Genomic DNA, 12933 nt, shown 5'->3' with positions numbered 1-12933 from the left:
ATTTGCCACCTTCTTCACAGCAACATTTTCTTGGCAAACTGGTTTCCCAGCTTGCTCAATGAAGAAGTAACCTAGGGTCCAAATGTCTTGGAAATTTCGGCACTCAGTGTCTACCTTCCTGTGTTTTGCATTCATTGCCACTGGAATTTTTTTCTTCGATTTTATTTTGAAACGCGAGTTATTCAACAAGTATCATAGCACATGTAACTATCTGGATAATTAGCGTGGATTTCTTGTTAAAACACAGTGACACTGTTTCTGTTTACAAATTTGAATGATCCCATCTAAAAACCTGTGCGTGAACGGACAGTATCTAACACAAATTAATAAGGTAGTCTGCCCTCCCGTCATTCATATATACCAATGTTTGGTTTGGAACAAAACAGAACCTGGGGCCAGTGTAACAAGACGCCATGCATGTCCATCAGTGTGGTCGCGTGAAACACTCAGAATAAGGAAAAATCGCTTGCGGGCCGGATAAGCATGGTATCCCAATATTTGCTCATGGGCTGGATGTGGCCCACGGGCCATAGGTTGCCTACCCCTGACTTAGATGATGGTTTAGATGTCTTTGTTGCCACGTTTGCAGATGATAGAAGATTGGTGGAGGGGCAGGTAGTGTTGAGGAAACAGGTGGGTTGCAAAAGGACTTAGATTAGGAGAATGGGTAAGAACGTGGCAAATGAAATACAATGTTGGAAAATGCATGGCCATGCACTTTGGTAGTAGAAATCAATGTGCAGACTATTTTCTAACTGGAGAGAAAATACAGGAATCTGAGATGCAGAGGGATTTGGGAGTCCTTGTGCAGAACAACCTAAAGGTTAATTTGCAGGTAGAGTTGATGGTGAGGAAGGCAAATGCCATGTTGGCATTCATTTCAAAAGGTCCATAATACAAGAACAGGAATGTGATGCTGAGGCTTTATAAGGCACTGGTGAAGCCTCTCCTTGAGTATTGTGAACAGTTTTGGGCTCCTCATCTAAGAAAGGATATGCTGGCATTTAGAGGTTTCAGAGCAGGTTCACAAGGATGATTCCAGGGATGAAAAGGTCATCATATGAGGGTCTGTACTCGCTGGAATTCAGAAGGATGGGGAGGGGGAGATTTCATTGAAACCTTCAGAATGTTGAAAGGCCTAGATGTGATAGATGTGGAAAGGATGTTTCCCATTATTGGGGAGTCTAGGACAAGAGGGTACAGCCTCAGGACAGAGGGGCATCCATTTAAAACAGGGATGCAGAGAAATTTCTTTAGCCAGAGGGTGGTGATTTTGTGGAATTTATTACCTCAGGCAGCTGTGGAGGCCAAGTCATTGGGTGTAATTAACACAGAGTTTGATAGGTTGTTGATTGGACATGGCACCAAAGGTTATGGAGAGAAGGCAGGAAGCGGGGCTGGGGAGTGGGGGACAAAAAGGATTAGCCATGATTGAATGGCAAAGCAGACTTGATGGGCCAAATGGACTAATTCTGCTCCTGTGTTTTATGGTCTTATGGTTGCCTATAAAGGTCAAACATTCATTAAGTCCCTGAGCTATTTAGCATATTCAACACAAGTCAATTCAAGTCCAAGCTTATTGCTATTTCAACCATAAAGATGTATACTACCAAACAAAACAGTGTTCCTCCAGACAAAGGTGCACAATACTAAATAAGCTGAGTTTCGCATTACTCAATTTAATTAAACTTTAATGTAAATACTGTTATTTATTTATTTTTACAGGCATAAGTTGAGCAGTAAAAAAAAAACAAAATGGCCTGCTGCTTAAACAAGGTCCACAGCAACTTGGGAAGGTAGCCAACCAGTTGCAGGTACTGAAAATATTGGGAAACATTATCATCTATTATTTCATTTCTTCACTCCAAATAGTAGAAAATTCCACATTTTTCATCTTTATTCATGAGAACCAAATCCCCTACAGTTTAAATAACCACTTCTTCACAAGTGGAAGCATATTCCCCGAATCCACGTTTTGCCAATATCCTTCATAATTTCAAAACCCTCACCATCCTTTCCTGTATTTTGAGCTATTCCTGTAGATTTCTGCAGAGCCCTCTCCAATATCCCATCTCCTTTGGACCAGCAACAATCTGTGTGATCTAACCAAAGTTTAATTTAGACTAACATAACTTCCCTACTCACCCTAGAAATAGATAGTAGTGCTTTACCTTTTTATATATCTTGCAAACTAATAGCACAATTTTTAGTGATCTTTGGCTTTCAGATGTCATTAAGCTGGAAAGAGTATGTTAACAATTCACGAGGATGATACTGGGACTGAATGGTTTGAGCTCTAAGGAGAGTCCAGGAGGCTGGGACCTATTTTCTTTGGAGTGTAGGAAGCTGAGGGTGACTTTATAGATGTATATACGATCATCAGGTGCACAAGTAAGGTGAATGGTCACCATCCTTTTCCTAGGGTGGAAGAGACTGAAACTAGAGGGCGTAGATTTAAAATAAGTGGGAAAGATTTTAAAGGGATCTAAGGGGAATATATTTCACACCGAGGATGGTGGGCATATGGAATAAACTGTCAGAGGAAGCTGCAGAGGCAGGTACAATAGCATATTTAAAAGGCATTTTGACAGGTGCAGGAAAGGTTTAGAGGGATGAGGGTCAAACACTAGTGAATGGTAGTCTGGATAGGCATCTTGGTTGTCATGGATGAGTTGGGCCAAAGACTGTGCTCTATGACTCTATTACTCCATGACTTTGTCTCAAAAATTCCTCTGCCCTTCTGCCATACTGGACTCACACCTTTCAAGAAGACTTCCTTCCAAAATATGCTATTCTGAATTTCATTTGTCAATTATATGATTATTTGCAAGTTCCTTTGTGTCCTCCGGTACTTTGCCGCAGTCCTCCTCAGTATGCATTATAAACCTCCAACTTGGCAGCACCCACTAATGTAATTATGTAATCGTAAGGGATGAACTGACTCGGCTGGAACTGAAGAGATGCAGGCAAAATTTGATTAAGGTGCATAAATTTGAAGAGACCTGGAATGAATATGAATGACCTATATCTCACAGGGGACTCAGGTTTAACTAGTGGAGAGATAAGGGGTGAATTGAAGACTTCCACCCAAAAAGAATAAAGGTCTTGAATTTACCATTAGACAGGGTTGTGAAGGCAAAATCTCTTATCACAGTTCAAAGGTATCTGGAGAAGGACTCGACACAAATCTATACGGCAAGAACTAATACTTGAAAGTAAGCTAAACAGTGTCATTTTTGATTACATGGATATGGTGAGTTAAATTGCTTCTTGTATTTTTATCAATTTTAATGTCAGAAATAGGAATTAAATCACAAAATCCAGTGCTTTTAAAGTTGCATTTATATTGCATCTGTTTTAAAGATACTGACAACCATGCAACATTACTGTTTCACATTCAAATCATAAAGCCACTTCTTATGTTTAGAGACTCACAGAAATTAGAAATATGGGGCCAGCATTACTGAAAGCAATTCTTCTAATGCATCAATACTAATTTTAAAATGAACATCGTCATACTCCAGTAAAAAAGGCTCTGGGGGGAGAAAAAAGCCAAGCAGAATCCCTCATTAGAGTTGAAGAAGGACATGGATGTGTAATTGACGAGCCATAACTTTCAAGTCAGGGGACTTATTGTAAGAAAATGGTACAATAGTGGGTTGCCCATTTTGGCTAGAACAGAATGATGAACTGACTGGCTCATGTTTCAGAAACATTCAATGAAAAATATCAAGCCATTTCTACAGTTTCCTACAATCATCGTATAAATGTATAACTCTAATGTTAAGAGGCCAAGAAAAATTAAAAAATTACCTTAATGAATCAAACACGTCTTTCTGAAAATGTATCATCGAAGCTGGTATGTTTATGGCAGTGAAGCATTCAGTTCCTTCACAGTTCATATCCTGAAGTGCTTTCCCAAGACTTACATAAACCAGTACTCCGAATGCTGCAGAATTTTCCATATTTTTGATCTGCAAAGATACAAAAAGATACTTCTATGAATGAAATCAAGAACAGAGTAATAGTCATATATGAGTGACATATTCAAAATAATGCAAATTCCAGAAATCTGCAGTATAAACACAATATGTCAGAAATAGTCATCCAATCAGACAGCATACGTAGAAACAATAAAATGAATTAACCATTCAGATTGATGTCCTGATATTGAAAATGGAACCAAATATTTAAGCAACCAGAATGGCAGGGGAAATCCTGGGAATTAGAGAGAAGTGTCAGGAAGGGGAGAACGGGATTGGCTGCCGTGCTGGAAGGGCAAAATAGGTTTGTGAAGATTGGATGATAGGATTAATTAACAACAGAATCTATTTTTGAAAAACAAACACTATGGTACAGTTCGGAAATTGAACTCATGTAGAGTCCAGAAGACTACACATTGCTTCAGTGAAAGCTGTGCTACTTTAAGTTAAGTTGAATTTCTTGAACAGCATTGAGAACAAGTCCAGAGAAATCAAAATGGGTGTGGAGATGGAGCATCAGTAGGCTCAGAAATGCAGCATGGTATGTATCAACTTTGTTTGGTGGTCAACAGCAAGACAGGCAACTCGCTCTTCACTGCAAATTCTAATCTGTCCAAGACTTTTCCAGATCCTATGAAGGGTACTGTAAATATTCAGTATGTTTCCCTTTTACCTTCCTAAAATTCCTGGCTGACCTGATGAGTCATTCTGGATTTTTTTCCTGTTTTTATTTGTGTTTCATTAACATTTGATTTAACCTCAAGGAACAATAAATCATCTTTCAACCAGGGATTATGAAGCTACTTGGACACAGCATGGAATTCAAAACTTTCAAATATTAATGTTCCCTATCCTACTTCCTTTTTTTACCTGTCATTTGTTTCTTACCTTTGAGTCAATTAGCACAAAATCAGACACTTCAGCTCAACCTGTCTGTGCCAGCCAGCTCTTTTAAAATCTCCCTTTCATTGTATAAAAACCATTTTTAATACTTTATTATTTCTGCTTTTCCCCTATCACAGACCCCCTGTTACTCTTTTTCCACCTTTCCTTGAAATTTGCTTTTATCTGAACGTGTATTACTTTGCATAAAAGCAATTTCAAGTAGAATAATAGCCAAAAGCAGCTAGGCTGCAAGCAAGGAGACAAAGGATGGACACTTCAGACTTGATGGATGATACCCATTGAAACCCAAGCCGTAAATCAACAGTGTCACAAAGAATATCATAATATCACAAGTTCATTGATTGAACAAGCCATCAGCATGCTGAAAACATGCTCAAGCTGCTGACAAAAATCTGACAGCACACTCAATTTACACCAGCCAAAGTCTACACAGCAGCTTTGTTACTGCTCCCTACTCAAAGAACAAGGCGTACATATCTGGACAATAGTGAAGAAGAGGACAAATGTGAAGAGAATAATTACCTGTCATCGGCTCACACTGTTCTCAGGATTGCCAACGGTGCCTTCATTAATACTATGTTCACTTCAGAGTGAAGGATGATGCATGATGCAGGTTGTCAGTAAATAAGGAGCTTACCTCTCCTCTTGCAGTTCCATATCTCCTGCAGTACCTGAAACTATTGAAGTGTATCAATTCTTCCCTCCTTAATCCCTCCTGAGTTTATACTGAGGTTGTTAACTCAGCTTCTCCAAGGATGCTACCTGCTAAACTGAGGATTTACAGTGTTTTCTGAATTATTTCGGGATTTCAATGTGAAGTCTTTTTTTTATTTTGGGGGAAATAACGTTTAAGTTAAAAGGGAATAGAATGAAAGAGGTAATGGAAAAGCAGGAAATTGAAATGAATTTCAACATTTCTCCAGGAACAGATCACAACCAGAAGGAATGAGACTGAGAACTTTGAATTCTTAACTTTCTGGACATAGTTGATGGACATTCATTAACAGTTATTAAGCTTCAAGTATCAATTTGGGATTACATGATATACATAGATCAAGAGAAAAAGACTCTTTTGTATCAAAGTGAAAACAGATCATCACAAAGTGATCTAAATTAATTACAAATATAAACATGAAATAATTGATTGCACAAGTATTCAACCCCTTTAATATGACACACCAAATCACTACTGGTGCAGACAATTGATTTTAGAAGTCACATAATTAGTTATACAGAGATCATCATGTGCAGTCAAAGTGTTTCAATTGATTATAATAAAAATACACCTGTGTCTGGAAAGTCAAACTGTGGGTGAGTCAGTGTCCTGGTTAAAGCTACACCATGAAGAGAAAAGAACACTCCAAACTACTCTATGAAAAGGTAACTGAAAAGCACAAGTCAGGAGATGGATACAAGAAAATTTCCAAGTCACTGAATATCCCTTGGAGTACAGTTACAGTTGAAATCAGAAGTTTACATACACTTAAGCCAAAGTCATTAAAACTCATTGTTTAACCACTCCACAGATTTCATATTAGCAAATTATAGTTATAGACATTGAGGACATCTGCTTTGTGTATGACACGAGTAATTTTTCCAACAATTGTTTACAGACAGATTATTTCACTTTTAATTGACTATATCACAATTCCAGTGGGTCAAAAGTTTACAAACAAAATCAAAAGAAATCAGTCAAGACCTCAAAAAAAAATTGTGGACCTCCACAAGTCTGGTTCATCCTTGAGAGCAATTTCCAAACGCCTGAAGGTACCACGTTCATCTGTACAAACAATAGTACGCAAGTATAAACACCATGAGATCACGCAGCCGTCATACTGCTTAGGAAGGAGATGCATTCTGTCTCCTAGAGATGAACGTACTTTGGTGCGAAAAGTGCAATTCAATCCCAGAACAACAGCAAAGGACCTTGTGAAGATGCTGGAGGAAACAGGTAGACAAGTATCTACAGCCACAGTAAAACGAGTCCAATATTGACATAACCTGAAAGGCTGCTCAGCAAGGAAGAAGCCACTGCTCCAAAACCGCCATGAAAAAGCTAGACTACAGTTTGCAAGTGCATATGGCGACAAAGATCTTACTTTTTGGAGAAATGTCCACTGGTTTGATGAAACAAAAATTGAACTGTTTGGCCATAATGACCATCATTATGTTTGGAGGAAAAAGCGTGAGGCTTGCAAGCCAAAGAACACGATCCCAACCGTGAAGCATGGGGGTGGCACTATCTTGTTGTGGGGGTGCTTTGCTGCAGGAGGGATTGGTGCACTTCACAAAATAGATGGTATCATGGGGAAGGAAAATGATGTGGATATATTGAAGCAACATCTCAAGACATCAGCCAGGGTGTTAAAGCTCAGTCACAAATGGGTCTTCCAAAGGACACTGACCCCAAGCATACCTCCAAAGTTCAGGCAAAATTGCTTAAGGACAACAAAGGTACTGGAGCGGCCATCACAAAGCCCTGACCTCAATCTGATAGAAAATTTGTGGGCAGATCTGAAAGAGCATGTGCGAGCAAGGAGGCCTACAAACCTGACTCAGTTACACCAGTTCTGTCTGGAGGAATGGCATAAAATTCCAGCAACTTACTGGGAGAAGCATGTGGAAGGCTACCCAAAATGTTTGACCCAAGTTAAACAATTTAAAGGCAGTGCTACCAAATACTAACAAAGTGTATGTAAACTTCTAACCCACTGGGAATGTGGTGAAAGAAATAAAAGCTGAAATAAATCATTCTCTCTACTATTATTCTGACATTTCACATTCTTAAAATAAAGTATTGATCCTAACAGACCTAAGACAGGGAATGTTTTCTGGGATTAAATGTCAGGAATTGTGAAAAACTGAGTTTAAATGTATTTGGCTAAGGTGTATGTAAATTTCTGACTTCAACTGTATGTCAATCATCAAGAAATGGAAAGAATATGGCACAGTTGTAAACCTACCTACAGCAGGCCATCCTCAAAAACTGAATGATTGTGCAAGAAGGGGACCAGTGAGGGAGGCCACCAAAAGACCTATTGATAACTCTGGAGGAGTTCCAGCTGCAGTGGCTGAGATGGGAGAGACTGTGCATTCAACAACTGTTACCCAGGTATTTCACTGGTGGCAACTTAATGGAAGAGTGGCAAAGAGGAAGCCAATGCTGGAAAAAAACTCTCATGAAATCTCAGCTAGAGTTTGCCAGAAGCAATGTGGGTGACTCCGAAGTCAGATGGAATATGGTTCTATTTTCTTTTGAAACCAAAATTGAGATTTTTGGCCATCAGACTAAATACTGTTTAGTGTAAGCTAAGCACCACACATCATCAAAAACACACCATCCCTATCATGAAGCATGCTGTGGGGATGCATCACTGCAGCAGGCCCTGGAAGGCTTGTGAAGGTAGAGGGTAAAATGAATGCGCAAAATACAGGGAAAACCTGATGCAGTCTGCAAGAGAACTGCGATTTGGGAGAAGATTTAGTTTCTGGCAAGACAATGACCCCAAGCATAAAGCTAAAGCTACCCAGGAATGGCTTAAAAACAACCATGTCTTGGACTGGCCTAGTCGGAGTCCAGTCCTCAATCCAATTGAGAATCTGTGACTTGAAAAGGGCTGTTCACTCACAATCCCCTTGCAATCTTACAGAGCTTCAGCAGTTTTGTAAAGAATGGGGGGGGGGGGGGGGAATTGCACTGTCCAGATGTGCAAAGCTGATAAAGATCTATCCACACAGACTCAAGGCTGTATGTAATTGCTGCCAAAGGTGAATCTACAAAATCTGACATGAAGGGGGTGAGTAATTATGCAATCAATTATTTTGTATTTTACAGTTGAAATTAATTTAGATCACTTTGTAGACATCTGTTTTCACTTTGACATGAATGAGTTTTTTCAGTTGATCAGTATCAAAAAAAGCCAAATTAAATCCACTGTGATCCAATATGGTAAAACAATAAAACATAAACTTCCAAGGGGGGGGGTGACTAATTTTAAAGCCACTGTATTGTCTGTCATTGAGCCTCAGTAACACTGAATATTTGAATTGTAACTACTATTTCTATATTTGGCATTTGAAATAACAGTCTGAGACTGCAGAAGAGATATCTTTAGCAACAAAAGCATCTACTATATCAGTACAATAACCACCCCCTTATTCTCTTTCAGTGCTAAATGGTGTGAAGCTACTAGAGAGATTAAATAACCTGGACAACAACTTCCTGATTTCAGTGTTTACCTGAACATATTTGTTCAACAGTGAATGCTGATGGTCTCACCATTACTTTTACTGCAAATTCTGGGCCAGTATTTTGAACTGTTAAAAAAGGAGGAAGGGTAATAATATTAATGAAAAGGGAGTTGAAATAGATGAATGTGGGTAAGCTAACTGCAATGCCTACCCTCACAACCCACCAGTTTGCCTTTCCCTTACCTTCCACTAGCGCCAACATTACTAAAACCCTGCTAAAGATGAATCTCAGTCCTAGGGCAACGGATTGTAATCCGCCAAATTTCAGCAAGTGAAGGAGTGGACTGGCACAGCCAACAGAGCTGCGGATTCACAGCTGCAATGACCGTGATTTAATACTGACTTCTGAAGATGATAGATAGAAGAGTAGCCAAGTAAAATTGAACAAGAAGGTATACAGTAAAAGGGACATCGAGAAAATAAAAAGAACAACGAAGAAATGAGTAAGACAAGGGACAGGTATGTAATGCAAATCAACATGAATTAAAAACAGTACAGTATTTCACAAATGCATCAGTAAAAAATAAACTTGTTATATTTAACGTTTGATTTTGAAAGTAGAGATTATTGAATTAGCAAAGGATAAGTGGAACTGGTGCATACATATAAAACAACTACTTCAATATTTATGAAAGACATTGATTGCATTGGTTAAAAGGATAAGTGACATTATAATAAAAGCATTAGATAAGTTAATTAGGTTAAAACATAATTTGCTAGAATTTGACGGAATACATCCAAGGATCCTGAGGGAAATAGGGTAAGAAATAATGAAAGCCCAAGAATATATATATTAAGATTCCATTGAGATTTGGTATTTGAGCACAGTGGAGTGTCTGAAGTCATAATTATCTTCAAAACAAAAGGTACCAAACTGGGGAATAAGAACTTTGTTACTAGACTGTGCCAGTGAGAATGCAGATCTTTAATTAAAGGTATTAAGAAAATAATTAAAAGCATGAACACGGAAATGGCGAATACATGAAGATGATTTTTTTTCAGAAGATGACAGGTTTGAAAGCACAGAAATTAGGAATCTATGAGTGGAGTAACAGCAAAAATGGATTAAAAATTCACTAGCAAAAACAAAACTGAATGGAGATTGAATATATTTTTGTGAGTGGTTGAAGTAATTAACAGTATCCTGCAGAATTCTGTTCTGGATATGACTGAAATTGAAAATGATTGTTTGGATAGAGGGCTTTATCCGCATAATTGTCCATTTTGCTCATATCTGGAAATAAATTAGACAATTGTGAAGATGAAAGTAAGAAATGTGTCAACTGATGGAATAGACAGAAAAATAATGAAGGAAGCCCAAGTCGGAACCTCTTATTCATGGTTACAGAAGAAGTGCACAGACGTTTTATCTGTACAGCCCATTATTTGCAGAAACAGTGGACCCAAAGCCAGTTTTAGGAAGGGAATTTATATGCTGATCCTTTGGTCTTTACCTTTATGACAGCAAATTCACTCTCAATAATGAGCATATGCTTTCCACTAATAATAAAGACTGCTCTGGGATCAGTTTGTCATGCGAGAAGCCAGTCCTGCATTCCCAGGCAACACAATAGAATGCTCCTCAACTTATCACATAGGCTGAAGAAGATTTTCCAATGTAAATACATAATTACACATTTTGTTATTCTTTTCACTTGTTTATTCTTCTTTCAAACTTTGAATCACATTTTGAACTAAAATAGAGATGTCACAAGTTCTGCTACATTTAACATTAGGGAACCGAAACAGTCCAGTTGTTTTTTTACAATCAGCTAGCAGTTAGAAGAAGACATACAGCACAATACAGGCCCTTCGGCCCACAAAGCTGTGCCAAACATCTCCCTATCTTAGAACTACCTTGGCTTTACACATAGCCCTCTATTTTTCTAAGCTCCATGTAGCCATCCAGGAGTCTCTTAAAAGACCCTGTCGTTTCCGCCTCCACCAACCTCCAGGAGCCCATTCTACGCAATCACCACTCTCTGCATAAAAAACTTACCCCTGACTTCCCCTCTGTACCTACTTACAAGCACCTTAAAACTATGTCCTCTCATGCTAGCCACTTCAGCCCTGGGAAAAAGTCTCTGATTATCCATACCATCAATGCCTTCCATTATCTTGTACACCTCTACCAGGTTGCATAATAAAAAATACCATAGACTTTATGCTCTCACGTGTGATCCAAAATATAAAAGGCAAAATAATGTACATGAAGAGGATTTTAAAAACTACCAAAAAAATCAGTAGAAATTGGTGCATGAAATCATCCAGACTTGTTCTTTTTTTAACCATAAGGGTAGCCTGAACATTTTGTATACTAGGAGATACACAGTTACAACAGCATAATGTATATGAAGATACTCAACATATTGAATGAAATATATAATTGAGTTTACTCTCATCTGCAATGAAAACTGGAGCTCAGTACCACAAATTCCTGTCAGCACAGGTGCCATGTATAATCATTATCACGGGCTCCTTTTTTCAGAAATCCTTATTCAGGTCTTCATAAATTATATACAGTATTTTTGAAGCGGTAATAAAGAGGGTTGATGAGGGCAAAGCAGAGGGCACTGTTTAAATGGACTTCAGCAAGGCCTTTGACAAGTGACTGCATGGAATAGGTTTTGAGCTGGCATTTAAAAGTCTAGTTTTCGGTATTGAGTTCCACAGTTTAGGAGCATATTTCAAAAAAGATGACCTGCCAATTATCTTTTGAGGGAGATTTGTTTAAATTTAAGAAATTGGCAAAAGAAGACCTGAGAGCTCGAGCAGGATTATAAAACCAAAATGACTCGGTGGTGTACTCTGGTGCCAAATCTTTGACAATTTTAAAAACAAGTAAGAAAACATTAAAATCAATTCTAACAGATACAGGAAGCCAATGCAGAGTAGTTAGGACAGGAGTGATATGCTCCCTCATCCTAGTTTTGGTTTAAAGTCTAGCAGCAGCATTCTCAATGAGTTGAAACTTGTCAACAGATTGCTTTTGGAAGGTCAGTAAAAATTTGCAGTAGTCCAGTCTATTCAATATAAAGGTGAGAATTAGATTTTCTGCATCATTACATGACAGAAGCAGACATACCTTTGAAATATTTCTTAAGTGTAGAAATGCTGCTCTGGTCACTTTCTTTATGTGGGATTTAAAATTCAAATCTGAATCAAGGATAATATCCAGGCTTGTTACTTCTGATTTTCCAAGGGGAGTCAAGTTTGTAACTTTATCAAGAAGTTTACATCTTTTAGCTTTGGGACCAAATAAAAGTACGTATTTCAGTTTTATCTTCATTTAATATTAGAAATGATTGCTCATCCATTTGTTTATTGCAGCCACACCTGGTCAGAGAAGACAGGGTGTTATCATCATCAGGCTCAGCTAACATACAATTACACATCATCTGTATAACCACAGAAATCAAGTTTATTGCTCTCAAATGATGCCTCCTGAGGGAAGTATGTATAAGGAGAAGAGCACAAAATAGTCCACACCTTTATTCCTTCTGCCCAAGTGGATAACCATGCACTTCCCTACATTATGACCATGAGACCTTGGAGCAGAATTAGGCCATTTGGCCCATCAAGTCTGCTCTGCCATTCCTTTTTGGCAGATTTATCATCCCTTTCAACCCATTCTCCTGTCTTCTCACCATAATCTCAGGCACCTTGATTACCAAGAACCTACCAACCTCAGCCTTAAATATACGCAATGTCTTGGCCTGCACAGATTCATGGCACTCTGGCTGAAGTAATTTTTTCCTAATCTGTGTTTTAAATGGACGTCCCTTAATTCTGA

The 12933-nt window shown here is 38.4% G+C and overlaps 1 protein-coding gene across 1 annotated transcript in view; it reads right to left on the bottom strand.

Moving 5' to 3' along the window:
• Positions 1-12933, bottom strand: part of si:dkey-256h2.1 (uncharacterized protein LOC337520 homolog) — a 203331-nt gene that overhangs the window by 142001 nt on the left and 48397 nt on the right. Inside the window, exon 4 of the mRNA XM_063043813.1 lies at positions 3814-3974. Within this exon, the coding sequence (XP_062899883.1) occupies positions 3814-3974 (161 nt within the window). The remainder of the gene's footprint in view (positions 1-3813; positions 3975-12933) is intronic.

Source organism: Mobula hypostoma, chromosome 3 (assembly GCF_963921235.1).
Source record: "Mobula hypostoma chromosome 3, sMobHyp1.1, whole genome shotgun sequence".
Taxonomy (NCBI): domain Eukaryota; kingdom Metazoa; phylum Chordata; class Chondrichthyes; order Myliobatiformes; family Myliobatidae; genus Mobula; species Mobula hypostoma.
This window is presented reverse-complemented; position numbering and strand designations above follow the sequence as displayed.